This window comes from Gopherus flavomarginatus, chromosome 9 (genome assembly GCF_025201925.1).
Source record: "Gopherus flavomarginatus isolate rGopFla2 chromosome 9, rGopFla2.mat.asm, whole genome shotgun sequence".
Classification (NCBI taxonomy): Eukaryota; Metazoa; Chordata; order Testudines; family Testudinidae; genus Gopherus; species Gopherus flavomarginatus.
In genome coordinates, this window is record NC_066625.1 from 34,967,693 (window position 1) to 34,992,957 (window position 25,265).

The following is a 25,265-nucleotide window of genomic DNA, read 5'->3' on the forward strand; positions in this document are numbered from 1 at the left end:
TTGTTAGTCTCTAAGGTGCCACAAGTACTCTTGTTCTTTTTTTGGAGTTCTGTAAGAATTCCCTGAACGTATACCAGACATTCTGCAGCTCTAATGGAGGTGACGAAAGCTGCATTTTGTTTTCAATGCCTTTGAATATAATTTTAATGCTCAGACAAAGCAGCCTTTAAAAAATAAATCACTGTCACAGCCTTTATAAAAGAAAACAAAAAATACCATGCAGTTTGGAGTACAAAATACATAAAACAATCTATGTGTATAACTACCGCAAGAGAAATAATGACAAAAACAAGCAAATCCAATGGAAAGTTAGTCAAGTCAGTTTGTATCAACAGAGGTCAGCTTTTAATTTGAAAAATATTTGTTTCGCTATATTCAATGTACAAGAGGCTAAAACTAGCTGTACGCTTATGTACCAAACTTTGGACTGAAGCAGCACTCCTTAGTTTGGATGTATCTCTCAGAAATTCAGAACTGGCCCAAATCATTAGTAACAAAATATGTAAGGGCTTTTCTAGTGCTACTGGGAAGTTTTCTTTGGGCTGTCACTGTAAAGCATCATGCCTTTAGGATGTAAACTTATCCCTAATGAGGCACAGGCCATCTCTCACCTGACAGGATTTCTTAAGGACAACAAGTTTAATCTGTAAGACATCTGTGCAGATCATAAACCTTGCATTTATATAAAAGTGGCTAGTCCTAGCTAGAGCAATGAGTCATTATGCCATCGGAAACATATGGTCTCTACAGGATACAATAATTCACACCCTTCTGGAAATTGCACCTTTTAAAGAGGCTTCCAATGAAGAGAGCTCTTGATGGGCCCAATGAGAGAGGGTTGCACTGGAACACTCACTCATCCCTGATTTTCACTTCACACATTCATCACTCTGCTCTTGGATATGTCCCTCATTAAGGGCCCAACCCTGAAGACAAATGGACTCCTAAAAGCTGTGATTTGGCCAAAACGATTAAATTATTCCCAATTTCAAAGCAACTGCCAAGTGTTCTTTTAAAATTCTCCCTAAAAATTGACATACTCTTGACTTTTTAGCTGTCTGAGTTGTGTGGAGACCAAAGCAGCTTAACCCTTTGACCTCAGTCACCAATGCATTAGCCAGATGCCCTGTGAAATCTGTTTCCATAGCCAAGGGATTAGACAAATATACTGTGGGGAAATGAAGTATGTAAAAAGATTTTGTTTTATTTTAATTACATTTCTGGAATACAAATGAGCTCTGTTTTGCATCATGTTTTCATGGAAATTTAAGACACTTTGAAAAATGGTAGACATTTTTGTAGCTTCTCTACAGCGCCTGAAAATATTTTTATCCTCCAGTGAAATGCTATTTTGTTATTTCTCACAGCAATTCTTCCCCTAGACTTTCTGGGCTACCAAGCATCCAACTGGTATCACACAACCTCTATCAGAGGATCATTCAGCACTGTCTCTTTAACTGAGGAAAATGATATATGAATGAGTATCTGCTGCCCTTCCTCCTATAGTCCTCATCTGCAGGATCCAAGCTGGTGCCATGCTTGGCAGCTGGAGGTGGTACAGTGGCCTTCCTGAAGGATGATGGAGTCGGAAACCCAGACCTAGAGGAGGATGCTGAAACTGACCTGGTAGTTTGAGGGATACCTCACAGTGCCCATAGGGCCAAAAGGGATAAGCATAAGGTGCTGGAAACCAAGGAGAAAGGTCTTTTTTTTTTTTTTTTTTTTTACAGACCTGTGGGGACGATGGACAGATTCCACTGAAGAGTGTCATCCAGGAGTAGGAGATGGCAAAAGCTTCCAGGGGAGGCCAGCACCAAGGTCAGTAACAGGGATGGTACTGAGGTCCGCACTGAGAGACCATCCTGTTGCAGGAGCGGGAAGTCCAGCACTGACAGACAAAGTAGGTCCCTGGCTGCCATGGATGCCCGAGGAATCAACAGTATTGTCAGGAAGAGTGCCATCATTATTGATATCACACATGCCAGTTGTCATTGGTACCACACGTGGCCACTGACATCAGAGATACAGATGATATGGACAGTACCAACTTCAACAGTACCAACAAGGTCCATTCTGGATTGAACAGTGCTGGAATTGAGTGCTCCAGTTCAGATGGTACGGAGGAGTCACACTCTGGGGTTCTCACTCTTACCTGGGTACTGGTGGGCTTACGAGAGCCATTATCAATCAACATATGGCGGCAGGAGTCCCCATGAGAGGTTGAGGAGCCCTTCTTGGGTTTCAACATAGTTTTTCCTTTCAGAGAATTAGAAAAGTTGGTGACCGTGGAGGAAGGCCCTGGGGAAGGAGAACAATACCTCTTCTCTCTGCAAGTCTTCACGGCTCATTTCCCTTTGTCAGAGTCCATAGAGATTGAAGCAGCAGCCAGGACACTTCTCCCCACCTTCTTCTCCTACTTGCCTCCTGCTCCTCCTCACACCTGCCCCAAACGTTCTGCTCTATTTGCTCCATGGCATAGATGGCTGGTGAAAATATTCTTTAGGGGTGGGGAGGGCTAAATAAAATGGTCATGTCCTGCTCTCAGGTGTGTGTGATAGGGTTCCTGTTTCTGTCCTGGCTACCCATGAGCTTAAAGCTGACATTAAAGTGTATGTGGATGCTGTGGATACATACTGACGAGTGTCAGAAAAGAGGCTACACCAGTACAAAAAACAACCTCAACAGATATGCAACTTCATGAAGTTCCACATTACATTAGGGGCGGCTGGCCTAAGTATCTGAAGGACACTACTGGGCAGTGTGTGGACAATTATGTGAGTCAAATGGACTCATGATTAAAGGCAACTGCAACACAATTCCAAACAAAATGAGAGGAAAAATCCTAAATCTCATCCATGAAAGATATCAAGGTTTAACTAAATGCCATGAATGGGGCAACCCCAGTCAGTGTGGTGGTCAGGCGTTGGCAAGGAACTAACAGACCAATGCAACACAAAGAACCTTTCATAACAACACCCCTACCTGACAGATCTTGGAAGAGACTAGCTGCAAATTTATGCATATTCACAGGACATCATTACTTGGTCATCATGGACTGTTTCTGCTCACTTCAGTATTCCAAAAAAATAAGTGACTGACAAGGGACTACAATTCACTGCAACGGAATTTAAATCATTCTGAACAAAATATGATTTTGGCCATATTACTAGCAAACCACATTACCTACAAGTAAATGGAGAGGCCTAGAATGCTGTACAGCCAACAAAATCCTACAGGAAGAAGATCCATTCCTTGCTTTTCTGAGTACATATCAACACCAATAGCAGCTACTGGATATAGTCCAGCACAACTCCCAGTGGGAAGATGACTCTGCTCTAAAGTTCCAGCTTTAAAAAGAACCTATCTCCAAAGTGGCTAGTCATGAAGAGAATAGCCAAATTGGATAAAAAGGCTAAAAGAGCTTATCAACACTTTTACAAAAGACATCACTCAGTAAAAAAATTGCTGGGTCTAGAACCTGGTGACTGTGTTCCTTTGAAGAAAAGAGATGGAAAGCTCCAGCTGTTGTAAAGAAAAGGAATTTAGCACCCAAATCATATGTGATCAAACAGACAGTGGGGAGTTCAACAGAAATCATCAGCATCTACAGTTTATTCCTCAGACAGAACAATCAACATAGCAAACCCCACAGATGGCAGATGCAGAACAAGACGACGACTCAAGGATTCTGGACTGACCACAACCAATTATTGCAACGATAAACAGCCTGATGACCAAGTTGTCATGCTTTGGGTGATGTAATTAGGAAACTAGTATAATTCAGAGACTCTTAACAGACTGATAAATATTGAACCTCAAAGACAGCGTGATAATGTAAATATTGCAAATGGTAGGAATGTAGATCTTAAAGGAGGAGATGTAATGGAATGCTAAACTGTATTATATTAGGTGGCATCGCATGTAAAATACCTTATTTAAATGAACCTGAGACATACGTGGCAGAGCATTAAAGAATCTTATGATGAACACATCTGGTGTGTATAAGAAAGCTCTGTAGCCAGTCCACATCTGGTACAGGAACACGACAAAGCATATGTACACACTGTTACTGATTTAAGCTCTCAAGCAGTTCTTTACAAAGCATTTCAGTTCACCTCTAAACACAAACCGTTATTCTCTTGAGCTTATTACAAGTAATAATATCAATCAGAAGCTGGATAACCCATCTGACCTCACTCCACTCACACATGGAATCTACATCTGATATATTCATTGCAGCTGTTGGAATCTCTCATTCATACTTGTTTCTCTCTCTACATTTGCAGCATATGGTGAATCCGAGTTCCCTTTCTGCAGAGCATACTTACCCTCAACTCCACCTCTTTGCCAAGTAAATCATACAGAGATGCTCCTCTGGATGTGATTTCTGAAGCAAGCTGCCTGGCTGCCTTCAAATCAGCAATCTAGAAGAACGGCATCAAAAATCAAACAATGGAAGAGTCTCTTTGCCATCACAAAGAAAAGTTTTGACAGGTTTTGTCCCTTTTCAAATTAAAACCATATGTGTAACCAGCATGGTGCCTGAATCTCTCCTAGGCTACATCTGCACTACACACCACCAGCAACAGCACGTAGGGTATGTGTAATTACACATTGCAGGGAAAAGCCAGCTGCGTCCAAACAGCAGTGTGTAGCTACACGTCAGTGAAATGCTCCAGCAAGGGGGAGATAACAGGGGAAAGCTTCAGCAACTCCTTGCTGCCAGAGTCTTTTCTTGTCACAGGGAAGGCTCCAGCAGCAGGGAGCTGAGGGAGCCTTCCCCCCGCTGGAGTCTTTCTCTGTAGAGGGGAAAGGCTCCAGCATCAGGGACCTGGCAGAGCCTTTCCCTACTGTTCCCCCACTGCCGGAGCCTTTCCCTTTTAAAGAGCTGCTGAAGCCTTTCCTGACTGCCAGAGTTTCTTCTTCTGGCAGGAGAAGGCTCCAGCAGCTGGGAACTGGCGGAGCCATTCGCACCTGCCAGAGTCTTTTCCTGTGGCGGAAAGAGCTCCAGCAATGGGGAGCTGGCAGAGCCTTTCTCCACTGCCCCCCTGCTGCCAAAGTCTTTCCCTACAGTGGGGAAGGGCTTCAGCATCCGGGAGGTAGCGGGACACTACATGGCTAAAAACAGCAGTATAGACGGGGAAGCATGGCTTGGGTGAGCAGAGAGCCATGTAGGATATGTACTTGCATAGATACCCACATCCTTCAGGCATGTCTGCACCATTCTTGCCTAAGCCATGCCTCACTGGCTACACCTATTTATACACATTCTGGGGGGATACAAGGCAATGTACACTACGTGCCACCGAAAGAAGTGTGCAGTGCAGACATCCCCTTAGAAAGCCTGATCCAAAGCCCACTGGAATCAACAGGAGTCTTTCCACTGACTTTAATAAGGTCTGGATTATGTCCAATATGTATAACTTTCTGAAGTGAAATCTGGCCACACTGAAGCCAATGGCAAAACTCCCAAAATTAGGAATCCTCCTCTGGCCTGGGCAATTGGGCAACTATTGCAAACCCATTGGCAACAGATCATTTTCACACAGATGACAGGAAGGTGTCCTAGGTTGGAAGAACAATTAAAGTAATGTATACTGATAATGTGTCATTTGGTTTCCCGTTTTCTCAAGGCACCTATGTAGTATTAATTTTGATGGTCTATATGGGCACATAGAGTCAAAGGTGTAAACATGACGCTCTCACTAACTGAACATTTTAAACAAGGTTCAGGGTCTAGTACATAGAGACCTCAGCCTGTCTAGTATCACTGTTAAAAATATTGTAACCTTTTATTGCAGATACATAGAAGAAGAAGCGAAAAGAGGTTAAAGCATTTAAAATGTAAATATAATGCATGAAGTAAGGCTTTCATTTTAAGAACATCCCTCGTTCCCTTTCCTTCTAGCTAGAGGGAGCTTTCACAAGGAACACCCCCCCACACACCCATCTGACAGTGTTTTGTTGTTATTAAAGACGATAATAGTTCCTTTACAGGGAAAATAAAATGTTAAGATGAGCTTGAGTTCTTGTAGTTGAAGTCCAATCCCATTTCTAAAAGGCATAAGACAAACACACAGAAGATGAAAGAGAACAGCAAAGACAGAAAATGCACTTTCCTTCTCTGGTGTTGACTTTCACTTGCAATGTCGCTGCTGGAAAAAAAACAGACACAGCGCACGGTTTTATCAGCCGCTCCAAAACCTGGCTCAGGTGCTTGAGGGCACTACTTTTATCTGCTTTTTTAGTACTAGACTCACAACAGTGCTGCAAAAGATGCAGTCTTGGCTGGCTAAGCCAGACTCTTATTAAACAGTAGGCAAAAGGAGAGAGATAGGAAAAAAAAGAAATAAGGGTGTGAAGGAAATGGACACACAAGGGGGGGAAAAGTGATAAAGACACACATCTCAGGTGGTATTTGGGATTTAGCCAAAGTCAGTGGAGGTGGCTACATCATCTGGGTCCCTCTCTCTGGCCCAGTCTGCTCAGGACATCTTTCAGGATCAGTTCAACAAAGGCCCAACAGCATTATGGTAGATCCTGAAGTGCCAGGAGATGGGAAGTGACAGCCACGATGGTAAAGCTCACAAGGCACCAAGAGATGGGAAGTGAAAGCTCTCTGTAGGCAGACAGCTTTTTCTTCATTTTTCCCCCCAAAGTCTTTTCTTTTAGAGACCACAAAAGGGAGTGACAGGTGGAATAGCCCATCCTCTCATCGTTTTGTCCACCTGTTAGGCCTAATTTGCAACACACCAATCTGGGTTAATTGATTTCCAATCCCATGCTTCTCTTGTTTACCAGGCCTGATTTTAATAGTCCTTGAGTTAAATTAATAGGTCTTTTTGGGACTAATTCAGCCTCTTTCACTTGTTTACCTTTTCCCATCAACATGTTGTTGTTACAGGCTATCATGACATTTTATAAACTTTCACTCACTTTTCAAGTTTGGGCCTACAGATTTGCTCTATTATTACAATACTAACACAGGAAGCACAAAACAGGCTACTCCAAGATAGGGAGGAGTTTCTTAAAGAAAATTCTATAATATCACCCAACACATTAATGTAGCATAATCATTGCCACTTTTAAAAGAGAAGTATTATTCCTTCATAATGAACAAATACTCTCTGAATAGGAGAGGTCCAACTGGTGTATCTATGTTCTGTTTTTCCTTGGTATTGGTGGAGCAATTTCTATTTTAAATGCTTCTATAGGTCCTGATGCACTGCCCAATAAATTCAAGGGAAAGACTCCGACTGATTTCAACAGGCACTGGTTCAGGCTCATATTGCAGTGAGTACTCCACATGCTTCTCCAACACAATTATGTCAAATCACTTCAGTTCTGCCCTGCCACGCTCCCTACTATTCCAGTCCTGCTCCAAAGCAGAGATGACCAATTCTGTACTAAACTTCAATACCATGATGAGCCATGTTTTTCTTGGGATTAGATGGGGAACAAATGTATCACAGCAGGTAACTTTAGGAAGGCAGAGTTTGAAAAGAACGTACTAATGCATACATTCTGTGTGTAGGTTTATGAGGCAAATGGATTTGGTTTCCATTACTACAAAAGAAAAAAAAAAGAATATTTTCCTTACTTTTGAGCCAAGGTCAAACTTGAATTTGCTGCTTTCTTCCTCGGACACTGAGGTGGTCTCCATCCCTTTGGTTTTCATGGCATTGTAAAGCACAGAAGTTATTTTTAACAGCTCCTTCACTGCATAGCCATCTGCTTGGTAAAGCTTCTTTGTGTTGAGCTTTATATGAGCTTTGGTAGCCTATTTGAAGAAGACACAAAGAAATATTTCAGTCCATTATAGAGAATAGATTATCAATTCCCTAGTCAAATATTTTTCTAAAAGTATTTATTTTGGTATCATCATGTTCGTCTATACATAATTGAAACTTTCAGCTCAGGAACATGGGATTTTTCAAACAAGGATGACATACATACACCTTTTGAGAGTCATAACATTTCTGGACACTTATAAAAATGAAAAAGCTCAAACCATCCACTAATTCTCCCAGGGTGAAAGTCACCCCTGTGCAGAGGGCCAGCAAAAATCCTACGTACCACTTACATCTACTGTAAACTCAACTGAGACTTAAGTGCATAGGCTTGGTGCTGACCCTCTGCACGGAGATGAATTTCAGCCTCAGTGAATTACTGTAATTAGATCCATTACCCTAATAAACTGTCTCCTTTTCCAACAGGTTTTTTTTTTTCAAATTGATAGTTTCTCTTAAATTTATTAATATCAAAAGAGGGAATAATTTGTGTCCCTTTCTCCTCTATCTCCCTACATGCATAGATATGCATACAGACAGGTATAGAAATAAACTACAAGATTCAACTAATGGATTTATATACCTTTGATCTTTATTTCAAAACACCAAAACTGAAGTAATGCAGTGCCTGGGGAAATAGCACTCCAGTGGCACAGAGAAGGAGATATACTTAATTCTTGGAATTTCCTCTGGGCTGACGTTACAGACTCAGACAGGATGAGTTGGTGCAAAACAGCAATTAAAATTGCCATTCACACTTGCTAACCCAACAAAAAGCCAGTATTGGCTAAAACTTTGTTTCTCTCCAAAAATAAAACTCAACAAACTGTAAATAGCTAAATGGCTTAAGATTCTTCTCTCTTTGCATCTGGACTGCAATCAAAATTTACCTCCTTTAAGAACACTAGGAGGTAGAAAGAGGTTTCCCATCCAAGCCTAACAAGCATCCATGAGTATTAAACTTCATTTTCACCATTAGGCCCTAAGCTAGGTGTGCTGAAGCATGTACCAATCTTATGTGATTTTTATATCCCAAATTGGACCTACCACAGGTAAAATCCAATGAGCAACAAGTAAGAAATTGTTCAAATATTTTTTTAACTCAAAATTTTATTTCCAATTTTTTTTAAGTGCTACAGTTTTAGTTGGACCAGTACCAGGCCTGACTACACAATCTTTACTTAGGCAAAATGCCCTTTGAAAGAAAAGGGAATTTTTCCTGGGAATGGATTGCTGGATTGAACCCAGTGTTTGCACTCTACCCAGCTCTTAAAGGAAGAGCATCAACTTGAAATCTAGTCCATTTCTTAAAAAGCATTTTCAGGCCCCAGACCTGCTAGAGTGCCCTGCCAATTTTTGTGGCTTTGCAATCAGATTTTTTTATTTTTGTAAGAGTTTCCCTCACCCTGTTACTGTGCGAAAGGCCCACAAAAACAAGAGAGGAAACTGACAGACTGACTTTGCAAGGGAAACTGTGAAAATGGCTGACAAATGAGGCCAAGGTTTCCAAAAGGATTTTTAGTGCCTTCAATTTTGGGTGCTCACCAGTTAGAGTAGCAAAAAATCACTGGTCACAGAGTATCCTCAAATGCACTAGTAAGAAAAGCAAAAACACCTAGATGTTTTTCCCTTCAGTTTCTTTCAGCTGCAGGACTCATAGGAGTTAATCATAATAACAGCAAGTATAAAATTTTCAGACAGAAGTGTGATTATTAAGTTAACAGTGCCCCTTTAACACGTATTCCACAAGGGAAGCTAGAGCACCACATTGAAAAGAGCATTGTTATGGACAAGAATTCCAATTTTAGTTCACTCAAAACACAAGGGGGGGGGGGAAATCAATGTCTAGTAAAAGGAAAAAATGTATTTTTCACTTGGCGATTGTTCTCTCTCTCTCTCACGCACGTTCTCAGCCCATGTGGACAGGAAAACATATGACTGACATAACAAAATCATCTGCAAACAGATCAACAGCTTTTCCTGATCCACTAGTTTAAAAAAGGCACAAAAATGGCTTCACAGCACCATTACAAAACGTCTCCATTTTTTCTAAGAACTTACCGTATGTGTTTAATTTCAGTCACATGCAATTAAGACAAAAGCAGAACTAAAACCACCACAAAGCGGGGTCGATAGACAAGAGGTTGGGTTAGGGTTTTAAAATGTCCTTTCATATTATTTTTGGGCCAAATTCTGGACTCAGTACAAAGCCCTAGTAAAAAGGTTCACAGGCTGGGAACATGAAATACTCTTCCCCCCAGCCACAAAGGAGCAGTGGTGCTGCTTCCTTGACATTACTGCAGTTGCTAAGAACTTCCCACCCCGTGACGTCAGGTGAGCTAGTGGATCTGCATGCTCCAAAGCCCCCATGTGCACTAAGATAGATGGAACTGTGCTACACGAATGGTGAAAACTATTGTGCGGGCTCCCCACATTTGTCCTCCCTTCTGTAAAATGGGTTCACATCTTTGTGGTTGGATTTGAGCCATCTACCCCTATGTGGAGATTGGAGTGGAAGGAAGGATTCACCTGCTTAAAGTACAGGGCAATAGAGACACACAGAGCAAAACTATGTAAAGACAAAACATTATTTTTCTCGAGGCCTTAATGTGTAAGACAACTTATGGCAAGTTAAAAAAAAAGATTCTCTCTTCAACCCATTTGTGCATTGGCATCACTATGCTCTGCTTAAATGACAAACATAGAACAGAATATTGGTTAAATCAAAAGCATCAATTTTCCTATATCTCATTGATTCTCCATTTAGTAGATTTGGATCTCTTCAGGCAGAGTCAATATTGTCGACTCAATCTACAGACATAGTCACTGGAGAGACTCTACTCCAGGGGTGGGCAAACTACGGCCTGCAGGCCAGATCCGGCCCCTCAGGGCTTTGGATCTGGCCCACGGGATTGCCCCCCATGGGCCCCGCGTTGCTCTCAAAAGCGGCCCTCAGGCGGGGGGGAGGGGGAAGGCGCAGAGGACTCCACATGCCTTCAGGCACTGCCCCCCGCAGCTCCCATTGGCCAGGAATGGGAACCCTGGCCAATGGGAGCTTCGGGGGAGGTGCCTGGAGGCATGGCAAGGGCAGCACACATGAAGCCCTCCTCCCCTCACCCCCCAGCGCTTCCTGGAACGGCGCGGGGCCGGGGACAGGGTAGGAAGGCAGACAGGGAGCCTGCCTTGGCGCGTGCCGCTGCCACCCTGGAGCTGCTTTAGGTGCCGGGTTGGAGCTCGAATCCCTCCTGCACCCTGCCCCCCAACTCCCTACTCTGAGCCCCATCGTACATCCCGCACCCCCCCCGCACCCCAACCCTGTGCCCTGAGCTCCCTGTTGCACCCCTGTGCACAACAACCCCCTACCCTCGGCCCCCTGCCGCACCCTTAACCCCTCCCAAGCCGCCTCCTGCACTCTGCACCCTAAACCCTTTCTCTGAGTCCCCTTATACACCCTGCACCCCAGCCCCCTGCCCTAAGCCCCCTGCCACACCCAGCACCTCTCCTGCACCGAGCCCGCTCCTGTACTCCTCATCCTTCCTGCACCCCAACCCCCTTCCCTGAGCCCCCTCATATACCCCGCACCCCTCCTCTGCCCCAATCCCTTGCCCATAACACCTTCCTACACGCCGCACTCCTTCCTACACCCCGCATTCCCTCCTGCACCCCAACCCCCTGTCCCAGCCCTGCATACAATTTCCCCACCCAGATGTGGCCCTCGGCCCCAAAAGTTTGCCCACTCCTTCTCTAATCATTCACTACTAGCTCAAAAGTCAGAGAAACAGGGACCACAAAGAGCTGAAGTCAGATTCCACCATATGGCAGAGGGTTGCACACAGCAGAATTAAAAAAAAAAAAAAAGCATTAGTTCAGATGGAAAGGCTGAATTAACAAGTTAGGAGAGTAGGGGTATATAACAGAACCACTAACAGAATTTAAATAAAGTAGAACGTAATCAAATACCACAATAGAGAAATCATACAGTTATTCTGCTTAGTCTGGAAATGATTTGCTCTAGTTACATTTTTATGATGATTAATGGATTTCTGATATTCTTTAATGGAGTTAGGTACATTTGTCTCCATATAAGTCTTCCTCTAATTATAGATGCTAGAGGTTATTAGCTGTTGGTGAAGATAATTGTGTGTCCCAGGCACAACAGGAATTACTGAAGAAACATCTTCGAGTCTTTCCCATTCCAAGAAGCAGAGGAAACACCTGAGCAGAGAGTCTGTAGAAGAACCTCAATAATTCCTATATTACCCTATAAAATGAATTGCAGACTTTTAGTCATGGGGTAATTTAGCCACTCTTATTTCATCTCCTGTAAAGTCTGTATTATTATTCTGTAAAGCCTTTAGGGATACACTGATATGAAGAATGGTCTGAAAAGCATATTATTAAAATGATTTTTGATTTCACCCTTTTCTTTCCAAATTGTACTAGGCTCAGAAAAGGAACTTAAAACTGTTGGATCTATGGTTGTTCTTAACCTCTAATGATGCTCCAGGGCTTAGAATGGTAATATATGGAAAGGTTACACATTCTGCACTCAGTAGAATTAAGAACTGAGAACTAATTATCCATATGTAAGGCTGCGAGTTTGTCAGAGGCAACAGAAGTCATGGATTCCATGACATTCCAGGACCCTCCTGACTTCTGCAGCAGCCAGCTGCACCAGCCGCTGCTGGGGCACTCCTGGGCCACCATGCCCCTCTCTCACAGCAGCAGCAGGAATTTGGGTGTGGGAGGGGGCTCAGGGCTGAGTATTGGGGCACAAGAGGGTGTGAGGGCTCTGGGCGGCACTTAACTCAGAGGGCTCCCTATAAGCGGTGACATGTCCTTCCCTGAGCTCCAGACGGCTCCGCACACTGTCTCTGCCCAGAGCACCAGCTCCATGGTTCCCAGCCAATGGGAGCTATGGAGCCAGCACTTGGGGTGGAGGCAACACGCGGCGCTATATAGCCGCACCTCTGCCTAGGAGCTGAGGGATGGACATGTCACCGCTTCCAGGGAACCGCAAGGAGCCAGGTAGAGTGCCTGCCAGCCACGCCAACCCCTCCCCCAGCACCAACAGCAGTCCCAGGCCACACACGACTGCCTCCACCCCAGCACCAGCAAGAGTCCCGGGCTGCCCCCCCTCCCGAGCACCTGCAGCATCCCTGGGCCATCCCCCTTCCCAAGCACCCACAGCACTCCCAGGACTACTGCCCCCCCTCCCCACCAAGATTTAGTCAGGGGTATATAGTACAAGTCATGGACAGGTCACGGGCCGTGAATTTTTATTTACTGCCCATGACCTGTCAATGACTTTTACTAAAAATATCCATGACTAAAACATAGCCTTGTCTATACGTAATCTAAAGGCAAAATCTGACTTTATGGTCACTTCGTATTTCAAAGAGCTTCAGAATTAGAGCTCCAGAAAAAAAAACTTTCATCTGACAGCTATCCATAAAGAAAGATCAGGCTGGTGACCTTCTCAAGTCAAAAACTCACCATCCAGGCCTAAGAATCTGAGCATCTTTGTGAAGTACAACTAATTTTCCTGTATAACACTCCTTCCAACTCTCTCAATATGTTTACCTCCAGCACAATATAATTCCCTGATAAGGACATCCAACACCATATCTACAGACACTAGTAGCCATTGGTGACCAACATATGGCTCACGCTCCTTAGCCCAGAAACACATTTTTACCAAGCCCCACTGAGTGAAAGGCCAAGCTCTAAACATTCAGACTTAGCTCACTTATTTAGTCCAACGTTGCGCTGGAACAGATTCACTTTGCTGGAATTCCTACTTCTTCACTGCTGCATGACACAACCATGGTTAAGTGCTCCAGACTGAAACTGCAGTGTAGTTTGTGGTGTGAGCTGCACTTGTGGAATTTTGCTCCTGGGTGAGTGTGAGGAAATGGACTAGCTGACCTAATACTGTCCAATTCTGTGCCGAATCACAGAAGGCCCAGCATAGGAAGCGGGCAGGAGGGGTAAAGGCTTCACACTACTTCTGCACTCTCTTCAGACAATAAAAAAACAACTTTGACCTTCTCAGTGAGTCCATTGCAGAGAGCCTTCTGAATGATCCTGTTCTCCAAACTAAAACAGATAGTAGATTCCACAGCACAACTTTAATATGCTGGCAGAGAAGAGCAGATGGGAGGAGAGGATAACTAAACAGGAATATTAACTGACTACAGAAGGGGCCCCTCAACATCTCACTGATACCTTCACTGGTACCTTTTCATAATGCCCTCAACTTCCCCACGTATGTTTTTCAGTCAGTAACTCTACTTACTGGAGCCTTGATGTTCCTACCGCAACAAAGCATGAGTGTCCATTCCTGTTCAAAAGGGATGCAAGACCAAGCATCTACCCCAGAATTCTTTCATAGTCACTTTGCTAGGCTTCTCATTATGATTAGGCTTAGATATCTATCAACAAATGTCAATTCTCTGTAGAGACACGGTGGGTGAGGTAATATCTTCTACTGGTGAAAGAGACAAGCTTTCAGGCTTACACAGAGCTTCTCTTCAGCATACACATACACGCGCACACCCTATCCCCCAATAAAAAATGTGTAGATAGGCAAAGTAAGAAAAATGCTGCTTGAAAACTTATGAGTGTTTGATTTAAGGATATTTATCTTGTATTTTGACAGGTTGTGGCTTAATGGTTATGAAGCTTTACCTTTTTGAATTTCAACATCTACTTTCATTGACTAACTATTATCTTACCCCCTTACTGCCAGACCCCCTCATAATTTTCCACAACTGTGAAAATTTGAATAAATAAAAATAAGAAAAAATGCTTACAAACATCAATATTATCCATTGAAATTCTAAAATAAGAATCTTATTCTTTCAAGCCTAATTATGATTTACAGCAGACACCTTCCTTCCAGAGTATCTTGTAAGGAATTTAAAAAAAACAGGTTAAGCAGCTATGAAAAAAATACACTATAACTAAAATAGCACTCTATTTTATGTCTGAGAACAAGTCAAGCAGGAAGGAAAATAAAATGAGAAGTAATGTCATGCATCCATAGGGGGTGTAGAAAGTGTGGAAAAAGGAGCAATTCAGATGTCAACTTTTTACCTGGCCTGCCTGTGTTCGGTTTTTTCAAGTCCAAATACAACATGCTGTTGCTACTGTCTTTATACTGTACTGCTGGTGGTACTGCTCACTGCTTATGCTCATTACAATCCACTTTCAACAACATAATTGAATGCAAGATGTGTGATCTCAACAAGGAAAGAGGGGAACTCTGCTGAAGCAAAGCAGGGAAGAAAAATTGTGCTGTAGCATAAAGGTTACCTGCAGAACCACCCAAAATGTTTGTGAAACACTCAGACACTATGGTGATAAGCACCCTTGAAAAACCTCCTAATCTACTGACAAATAAAAGGTCAAGGCACATTGCTTGGCAGCTAGGTCCTCTGGAATTCCATGACACTTCAGGGGAGAACCCTGCATTCAAAAACTCATTTGGTCCAGTTACTCCAGTACAGTCCTTATACAGCGTGGCTGTGCATTTTATAGTTTAAGAGACAACCCTTATTTAGTGTCTAATATCCTTCAACATGTATCCAATAAGCAGTAACCACAAAGCATTTCATCTGATAAAAAGTATGCATTCAGGCAATAAACAAAAACAGGATCACACTGAGATACAAATATTGATTTTAGACCAGAACTAAAACATCGTTAGGCCCTGTGTTTTTCACAAAGCTCTGTTATTTTCTTGATATGTAAGTTATTACCCTACTACAGAATCAGGCATAAAATGTTAGGAGAGAGATGGTCATATTTGTTACCGAGCACATCCAAAAATCCTCTTTGTCATTTTTGTTAAGAAAACTTGAGTTTTGCATGTTAGCTTTATGAAGTGTGAAAAATGGATAGGAGGTTGCACATGAGTATTGTTTTATGGGCTTAAAGCTAAGTAGTTGTTAAAACTCCAATCCTACCAAGACTTACTCATATGCTTAACTTTACGTGATGTGAGCACTCCCACCCAAGTCATTGGCTGGCCTCATTCATGTCAATAGCTACACTTAAATTGAGTTGCATCCAGTGACTGCAATGGGGCTACTAACATCATGTAAAGTTAAACCTGTGTCTAAGTTTTTGCAGGATCAGGGCCTTTGCTTGAATTAAGATTTAGTCAACTACAAATAAATATCTCTCTCTGGCTCTCATTGTTTTCTGATTGTACACTGAATATCAAGTTCAGCTCTACCAAAGATGTCTTGCAACCTATCATAGAGCATCTGGCCATTTCAAGACATTACAGAAATGATAGGAACTGTTTTGAAATCTAACAGAAAGTACAGGAATATACTATATACTTAGCCACATATTACCGGGGAAATCAGAGATAGTCAAAAGAAAAAGCATTAGAGGCCTTTTGGCTTCAGTGTGCTTTGGATCAAACCCCAAATGAGTTTACTTAAGCAGACTCACCATAAACTGAGCTACTGCCTTAATGAAGAAAACCCGGTCCTGCTCTGTCTCAACATCAGAAGGGACATCAGTCTGAGGTTCATATCTACATATGGGAACATTAATTGAGTCAGACAAGCAAGCAACATGCATGAAGTATTAAACAGGTGAAAGCCAATACATTTATGTAGCAAATTCAGACATCATAAAGATCCAGCAAACCAAATTTTCAGCCCCTGATGCAGGTGAAGAAACAGTAGTTCAGTGTCTAGGACAGGGGTCGGCAACCTTTCAGAAGTGGTGTGCCAAATCTTCATTTATTCACTATAATTTCAGGTTTCACGTGCCAGTAATACATTTTAACATTTTTAGAAAGTCTCTAAGTCTATAATATATAATTAAACTATTGTTGTTTGTAAAGTAAATAAGGTTTATAAAATGTTTAAGAAGCTTCATTTAAATTTAAATTAAAATGCAGAGCCCCCCCCCCGGACTGGTGGCCAGGACCCAGGCAGTGTGAGTGCCACTGAAAATCAGCTCGTGTGCCGCCTTCAGCACACATGCCATAGGTTGCCTACCCCTGGTCTAGGATCTGGAATGTATAAATTAGAACATCACAAAAACTGCACAAGCTATAAAGCTTGAGACATCTTTGCAAAAGAAGTTGTTAAATTCAGGTTTTGAAGCTGTCTTTTGGCTCAGTTTGTAAGAACAGCCAAACCTAGCTGACTCACCCAAATCAATTTCAAAGCTTGGATTCAGGCTTTAAATCAATGGAATATTTCTGATGAGAGATTATTTACTATACTATGTCAGTTTTTCAAATTGCAAGTCACACAGATAAACTAAACTCATCTTAATCAGATCTGACTAGGACTTTAAAAAAAAAAAACAGTCTTTGATTAATTGAACATCCCTAATCTTCTAGAGATCTGCTAAAATGACAAGCAGTAAAATGGTTAATAAAACAACAATGTTGCCATTTAAAATATCACCATGAAAGTAAACACGCCCTTTGAAATGAACAAGGACAGTTGAGATGTCTCACAGCTATTATTTTAAGAAGACTAAGGAAGATAAACCAAACTGAAGAGTTATCCTTGCAAGGCTAGAAAATGTTTTATATGAAAGTTTAGATTTCAGAGCATATTTACAGCAATCAGTGGATTTTGCAGCAAAGTCTCTAGCCACAAAACAGAGAAAAACACAGGGCCCTGATTTATAGTTAATATTGTCCCTAAAATAAACATTTTTTCTTCACTAATAATATATTAATATTTTACATTTTATAGCACCTTTCATCTTTACAAACAGCACCACTAGAACACAGCCACCTCTAGAGTGGAGGTTACCAACCAACTTGTCTACAATACACTATATACCAGTACACTTGGGAAGAGGAAACTAGGGAAATCCCTTACTTCCTAACTTTTATGGAAAGTGCCATGGGATCATTAATATCCAGAGAGAACCTCCACTTTAAAATCTCATTTGAAATTCAAAACAAGTGAAGTCTAAGTTAACCTCTCTATCTTACAATACAATTATAAGACTCCTGGAACCAGGGAAAGCTGGTTTATTGGGTACCTGGTACAATTTGGTTAGTTTCCTAGCCGCCTAGGATGTAAATGAGGCACTTCACTTAAAAGCAGAGTACTTCCAATCACCTTACAATATACATGTGAAAGCACTTTATACTATTCAGCTTAATTGGACGAATACTCTTACACCTTTTTTGAAAAGCAATACCTTTTTGTGTAATGAAGTGTCTTTTTAACTGCTCTGTTCTCCATCTCTTGGAGAGACAGGGAGACAATTCATTACTTTTGTTTTAAATTTGAAGGGAAAAACCAAACTTAGGGGGAAGGGGAAGCACTGTTAAGGCTTCACAAGATCAGATATTACTATAAATGTTTTAATCAAAACTTTTTTATTAGTTTTAAACAGTCCTACAATAGTTGCATCCCAAAAATTGCAGCACTAAGCTAGTGCACAATAGCCAGAAAGCTATAGTTACTTGAAACTAACCATAAACCAAGTGAAATGCAAAAAGTAAGCAAGCAGCAACAATGGTCATTGTTAAATTTCTGCTCATTGAGATATTGTAAGTTATCATTAATTGAAAAACTAAGAAAATGTTCTCTTTTCACACACACACGGAACATTCTAGTACTTTTTGAAATTGAAGATATAATTAATGTATTATAAATACACTCACACATATATAGCTTGATCCACCATTGCCGTTTCACCAGTGTTTGAAACCAATAGCATTACACCAACGTAAAACTATACTAAAATGGTACTAGACCAGACTCATGCTCTCTGATGGGTTCCTTCTTCCATTGTCTTTCATTGTGGGCAATGTAATAAGTCAAAGGAAACAGAATTAAGGAAAAACCATTACTGCACATGTCAAACACTGATCTCCTCTTACACGTTGAACATTATTTGTGATTCTTCTTTTTAAAGTATGAGCCTGTTCTGTTAAGTTTGGGCAAAGCTTTAGCCACAGGAATAGTTTTTAAAAGAGCCAGTGGGGCTGAACTCAGTTCAAGGGAGAGATGGAGAAGATCTCACTTCACTTTACAAAGAATACTTCTAGAGAAGACTATGTTTGAAGGTAGTCTCAGTTAGTCCTCCACTGCCTGACTTTAGCTCCTGCAATGCATGCCTCATGCTCCATGTCTGGTACAGAATCTAAGGAATAGGGAAATTCACACTGGTGAATGGGGAAGGGACTCAAGGAGAATACATTCTTTATTTTTCGTACGATTCCTTTAGTTTACCCTTTATCTACATTATTTTCCTCTGGAAATATCAGTTTATTATATCCATGACACATAGAGACCACTGAAGCTACAAGCTTGATACTTAATTACCATATGTTCCTATCTGGCACTCAAAACAGCAGAGCTCTCAAAATGACTCAATTTCAATTTCACCAAGTTCCTCTTTAAGCCACTCAGTACAACTCCACTCCAAAACATCAGCTCCAAATGGCTCTCCAATGTCAGGTCTAGTAACTGACTTGATACTTTTGCTTGCACTGAAATAAAGCACCAACCTTCTGCACAGCCAAAGAAGCATCTCTGAAACCAGCATGAAGTTTGGAGTGCGGAAATTCTCCATAGAGATGAGTCGGGGATATCCCAGAGCCCTCATCATCTCAGTAAAATCTGAAAGACAAACAACAAAACAATTCTTTCTTTTCACTACAGTCAGCAAAGATGCTCAAGTCCCACAATGCACTGTTTATGTTTATCAATAAACACACTGTGCTAGATTGAATTCTACACAGAATTCATGATGTGATCAAGGAAAAAAGTTAATACCAATTTACCAGGAAATTATCTTTAACGGGCAAAAAAAAGATGACTTTTCAAATGAGAAATGTTTCTAATAACTGAAATGTTAAAATAAAATCAACTAAAGATTTCAAACATCCCCATTGTCGTGTATAACAACAATGCTCTCCCAGCTCCTGTGGATGGAGCACTCAAACACAGGAAGGATGCCTTTCATCATCCTGCAGCAAACCCTCCCAATTGTCCTAAGAAATGGCATTAAGCATCTCTCAAGACATACCATAGTCTTTACCTGAAGGAACTGCAGTAACACAAGAAACTACTTGCCCACCTATGCCGATACCTTCCTTTAATAGAGGCCATTACCTGATGTTTCAGAGAAAAGTTTATAAAACCAAATACAATGCACCTGCCCAGTTGTTCAATGCCCAATAAGGGAAAGAGGGAGAAGTTTCCTCCAGATTCCTGTACATTACAGCAGCCACTACAAAAGGTCATGTACCAGCAGTATCATAATGTAAACGCACAGCAACACCAAGATGTATCAAAATATGGGACCAAAACTGACAGTGAGACCCACAGGTATCTGGAAAGCAGCCCTCACAAGACCTGGGATCACTGTCCCGAGAAAATCAGTATAATGCCAGAAATACTGGGAATGAGTAGAGATCCTTTGCAACCTGGGTGTCTACAACAGCTTGAACTCACAGTCTGTCCCATATTTTGTAGGATCAATCTGATTTTCACAGGGTGACATATCCTGCATATTTGGAGCCTACATAGACTCCACAATATATCATCTCAGCCAGATGCGGAATTATGGTGCGGTGACTTTTTGACAGAGAACAATTTGTTGCAGTAGTGCAAACAATGTGAGGATGCTACATGATGTCACTATGATGCAGCATGGTGAGCTTTTCATGCTGCAAGACACATGATAATGTCACAGTGTGACAGAATTAGGATATGAAACAAAACCGTGTGTGATAAACCTATGATGTAGCACGATAGCACAATGCCATCTGAATATGCCTCATAACAGTGCAATCCAGAAGAATGACACTGTGAAACAATGCTGCAATTCAGTGGGCAAGGTGCTGAGATGCCAAAATGTACTCTGTTGCTACTATGTGGTGACAGCAGGGTGTCGTGCAATCACAGCACGAGAGAGCACAACAATGCCACATAATGGTATGTCATGTCACAAGATACAGCATAACAAGAATAGACAGGAAGAGAATGCTGCATCAGGTGGGAATGAGCTCTGGGCTGATAATGGAAGATACAGTATAATGGAGCAATGTGATGTCAGGAAGCTATGATGTGGAATGATAACGCTATGTTATAACGTGAGTGTGTGTGGCAGTGGGGTGGATGCGTGGTGACAGTGTGGGGTGGTGCAGTATGATGACATGGTGATGGCACAGGTGTACAGCAATGGTGGGATGATGCAATGGCGATAGTCTGAGTGTGTGGCAATGGCATAACAATGATGTGGTGATGGCATGGGTATGTAGTGAGGCTATAACAGTGTGGAGCAGTGCAGATGTATGGCTATGATGTAGTGATGGCATAGCTGTATAATGATGGCATGGGGCAATGCGAGTGTGTGGTGTTGGTGTAATGATGGCAATGGTGAGGCAATGGTGTGACTGTGTAGTGAAGGCATGGCAATGGGGCATGTGGATGGTGATGAAATGACGATGGGGTGGGTGTATGAGGATGGTGTGGCCATGGGGTAGGCAAGGAGATGGCATGAATGGCAATGGGGCGGGTGTGTGGCTATGGTGAGGAGATGGTGTGGGTGGCGATGGGTCGGGTGTGTGGTGGTAGGCAGGGCGATGGTATGGGTGGGGGTGGCGAGGACATGGCAGAGGTGGGTGTGGGTCAGGTGTGTGGCGATGGCGGGGGTGGGGGAGGTGTATAGTGATGGTAAGGAGACGGCGTGGGTGGCAATGGGTCAGGTGTGTGGCGATGGCGGGGGTGGGGGAGGTGTATAGTGACGGTAAGGAGACGGCGTGGGTGGCAATGGGTCAGGTGTGTGGGGATGGTGAGGAGAGCGTGGGTGGGGTGGCGATGGTGCGGGTGGGTGGCCATGGCACGAGTGGGGCAGTAAGTGTGGGCAGCGCTGACACCGCAGCGGAATGAGGACGCGCGGGCCACCCGCACCGCGTCCCCACAGACCCAACCCCCCACCTGGGCACCAGGAGCAATGCCCCGCGCGCGGTCGCGGCTCCCTCCCTTCCCTGGGGGCCCGAGCGAGAGTTCCTCACTCCTGAGATCCCGGAACGACATGGTGACCCCGCGGCGCCGCCGCCGCCGCCGTCTCCGGCCCTTGCGAACAGCCACAGAGCAACTCCCGGCTGGCCCCGACCACCGCTCCCCTCTGCGCCAGGGCGAGCGGCCAGTCCCTATGGCAACCGCCCTACGGCGGGGCGCCCGGCCCAAACTAGGGGAGAAAGCGAAGGGCTCAGGCGATGGGCGGTGCTGAAGGACGGACGGGTACGAGTTAGCGGGGGGGAGGGGAGTAAGAAAGAAGCGGAGGAGGGGAGGACCCGCGTGTGACTTGCTCCTCGGTGAAGGAGGTTGCTCAGTCAGTGCCCGCACCCGGGGCGAAGGGGTTGTAGCCGGATTCTCCGCAGAGGAACAGCAGGAGACAGAGCTCCTGTCCATTCCCAAAGGCGGCAGCCCAGGCCACGCTGCCAGGCCTGGCCCAGGCCAGCTCTGCAGAGCCAAGTTTTTTCTATTCCCTGGCTCAGCGTCTTGAGGTGAATTTCAGGAGGTGAAGATCCCAGCTCATCCACAGGACAGGGGCAGCAGGAATATGAGCTGGCCTCCCTCCACACTGCCATCCTCGGCCTGTTCTAGGGGGCTCACTGCCTCTTTGAGCCTGCCAAATCCCTGGGGACCACTCAGTCATGGGGCTCTGGGCTAAGACTGCCTACAGGGGGTGACTGGTGGAGGAGTTTGTATGATGTGGACACTCCTCCACAAGGAACTGAACTGAGACCCACCAACTCCTGCCATGCATAGACTATCGGATAGTTATGAATTTCAGACATTCCTACCTTGGTCTCGTTTGGGACTGGTGACCTAAAAAGTAAATGCTCTTTATCCCAATCCCATGCTCCTGGGCCATCCAGTCCCTCAATAGCTGTCAGTTCATTTCAGATCCTGTGTTGTATGGACTTTTGCATCACAAGCACAGCATTACAAAGTGCTTATGTGAATCTTCACACTGTAATGTTGCGTCAGGACAATGTGACATTATGCTGTGATGTGTGGCTGCCAGTCACCACATTATGATACACAAGAGCATTGCAGTGTGATTATTTGTGAGCCAGGAGGAGCAAAAAAAGGCAGGAATCCCATTAATGGTGTTAGCTGAGATGCTGCAATACAGTGACCTTCTGTCAGACATAGAGTGATGGTGACACTGTACTAGCAGATCAACCCATTAAATTCCAGATGCCCTCTGTTCCATGCAGGCTATTTGACAGTGTGTCTTCACAATGTCATCTTAAATCCTTTTGCTGAGTCCTAGATCAGACCCATTAACCACTTCTTTCCTGAATTCCTAGCATTCATATGCAAAAATGCCTTTAGGAATTTTGGGGTTGAATTGTTCCCTTTATTCATTACTGGGATGTTGGGAGGCTTAATTAAGTAATGTTTGTAAAGTGCTCTGAAATCTTTGGAGGAAAGAGCTAGAGAGGGAGAAAGTATTATTTCAGATTCCTTTGATCAGTGAGGGAAAGGATGGAGCATATGCTAAAAGACTTGGAGTATATAGCTTTGACCATTTCAAAGCCCCACAATCTGTTCTGAGATGGGTGTAATACTCCAGTGAAGTAGAGAACAGCCTAAATGTTGAGATATTTATATGGTTTCTGTGCAATCACATCTACCTCCATTGCCTAGTGTCAGAGGCGGTAGCCATCCACTGTTTACTCACAGCTAAAGGCACTACATTTTTTCTAAAGTGGTAGATGCTTGTGCTTCTGGTGCTGAAGATCCCCACAGGTTCATTTCTCACTGATGACTATTGTGACTGTAGTTATATGGCCACAGTTTGTAACACTTAGCTGAACCCAACCACTACCAATGCAGGAGACCAACCTGACTAACTCCTACTTGTGCCCTGATGGGGACCCAGTTGGGTAATACCCCAGCAGGGTTATCAGCAGGGCAGGGCAAGCGGGACAGCCACACAAGGCACAGAGCTGTTGGGGCAGAAAAATGGGGTTCGAGGCAATGTGTGGGGAAGGGAACATAGGGGCACATGGCCCCCCAACACATATTTTTGGTTGCGCCCCCCAATGAAAGACAGGCTAGGTGGCTGGCAAAGGTGAGTCAGGAGGTGGAGGTGATGCTCCCTCCCCAAGTCCTGCTGCGCAGGGCTGGCCTGACCAACCCCCCCAAGCTGCCTGGCGTTGCCACTCACTCCCCACCCCCAAACGTTCCACCACACCCTCTGGGGATCATGCCCCACAGTTTGAAAATCTCTGTGAGGTGGTCAGGGGCCCCCACTTTAAATTGTGCCTCCCCCCACTATCTATAGTTATGTGTTGCTTCTGAATGGGATGAAAAAAGTAACAAAAACTGGTAGGGGGCACAAATATGCTTGCTCGCCCCGGGCACTAAAATGCCTAGTTATGGCTTTGTCCTCCAGCCAAACCCTTTGACACAAGACCAGGGGCTATACTTAGAGGCATACTCCAATAGCAGGCTGAGAACAGCTGAGAAGAGACAGATAATTAGGGTGATCAGATGTCCCGTTTTTAAAGGGACAGTCCCATTTTTTGGGACTTTTTCTTATATAGGCGCCTGTTAACCTCCTCTCCCCTCCCCATTTTTTCACAATTGCTATCTGGTAACCCTATGTATAATTAGAGCTGGCCCTTGACTTTGCTAGGCCCCGGCTGAAGTAAGATGTTCAGGGAGAGAGAGATTACAAGCAGACTTCTCCAAGTCTTATAGCACATTTGGGGGAGGGATAGTTTAGCAGCTGGGGCTGTAGGGTATCTGTCATCACTAGGAGGCTTTATCTATTCAATGCACTATTAGGGCCTTTCTCAAAAGGGGGGCCAAAGGAAGCTAGGTCCCCAATTTTATCTTTCTAAGGAAGGATGATTGCAGGCCAGCTGAGATGGGACTGTGACAGGCTCAGTGACAGAGACCAACTTGGATCTGTCACCTGACATGCTGAGATTACCTCTGAGCCCATTTTCCCTGCCAGCTTGGGACTCCAGAACTCTGCCTTGTTGAGCCAGACACGTGAGTCTGCTGCAGCCCAGGTCTGGCCCATGCCCCTAAAGCTGCAGACTTTAACCAAAAACTGCTCAGCAGCAGGGCCAGATTCACTTTTTGTGGGCCTGGCACCAAACATCTTTGTGGGTCTCCATTGGGGAAATAGGGCATGTGATGGGGGGCGGTCTGCAGAGCGAGGGGCCAGTTGGGGGCAATGAGGCGCAGCGCAGCCACCCACTCAGCCCAGCACAAGGGCACTGTTTACAAACCCACAACTTCTAGATGCACACTGGCCCCCTGCCCAGTGCCCTGCCCTTATGCCCAGTACCTCCTCACTCAGAGACTTCCCCCACAGATCCCTATGCCCAGCACTCTCTCGTCCAGAGACCTCCCCCACAGATCCCTATGCCCAATGCTCCTAGACCTGCTATGCCTAGCACCCCCTGCCCAGAGACCTCTCCCACTGACCTCC

The 25,265-nt window shown here is 43.9% G+C and overlaps 1 protein-coding gene across 1 annotated transcript in view; it reads right to left on the reverse strand.

Annotated features, from left to right (window-relative positions):
• Nucleotides 1-21,928, reverse strand: part of CLUAP1 (clusterin associated protein 1) — a 179,144-nt gene extending 157,216 nt beyond the window's left edge. The window contains exons 1-5 of the mRNA XM_050968367.1: nucleotides 21,817-21,928; nucleotides 19,303-19,414; nucleotides 16,257-16,341; nucleotides 7,601-7,780; nucleotides 4,329-4,424 (exon numbers count right to left, since the gene is read on the reverse strand). Of these exons, the coding sequence (XP_050824324.1) occupies nucleotides 4,329-4,424; nucleotides 7,601-7,780; nucleotides 16,257-16,341; nucleotides 19,303-19,414; nucleotides 21,817-21,838 (495 nt within the window). The 5' untranslated portion in view covers nucleotides 21,839-21,928. The remainder of the gene's footprint in view (nucleotides 1-4,328; nucleotides 4,425-7,600; nucleotides 7,781-16,256; nucleotides 16,342-19,302; nucleotides 19,415-21,816) is intronic.
• Nucleotides 21,929-25,265: the final 3,337 nt, after the last annotated feature.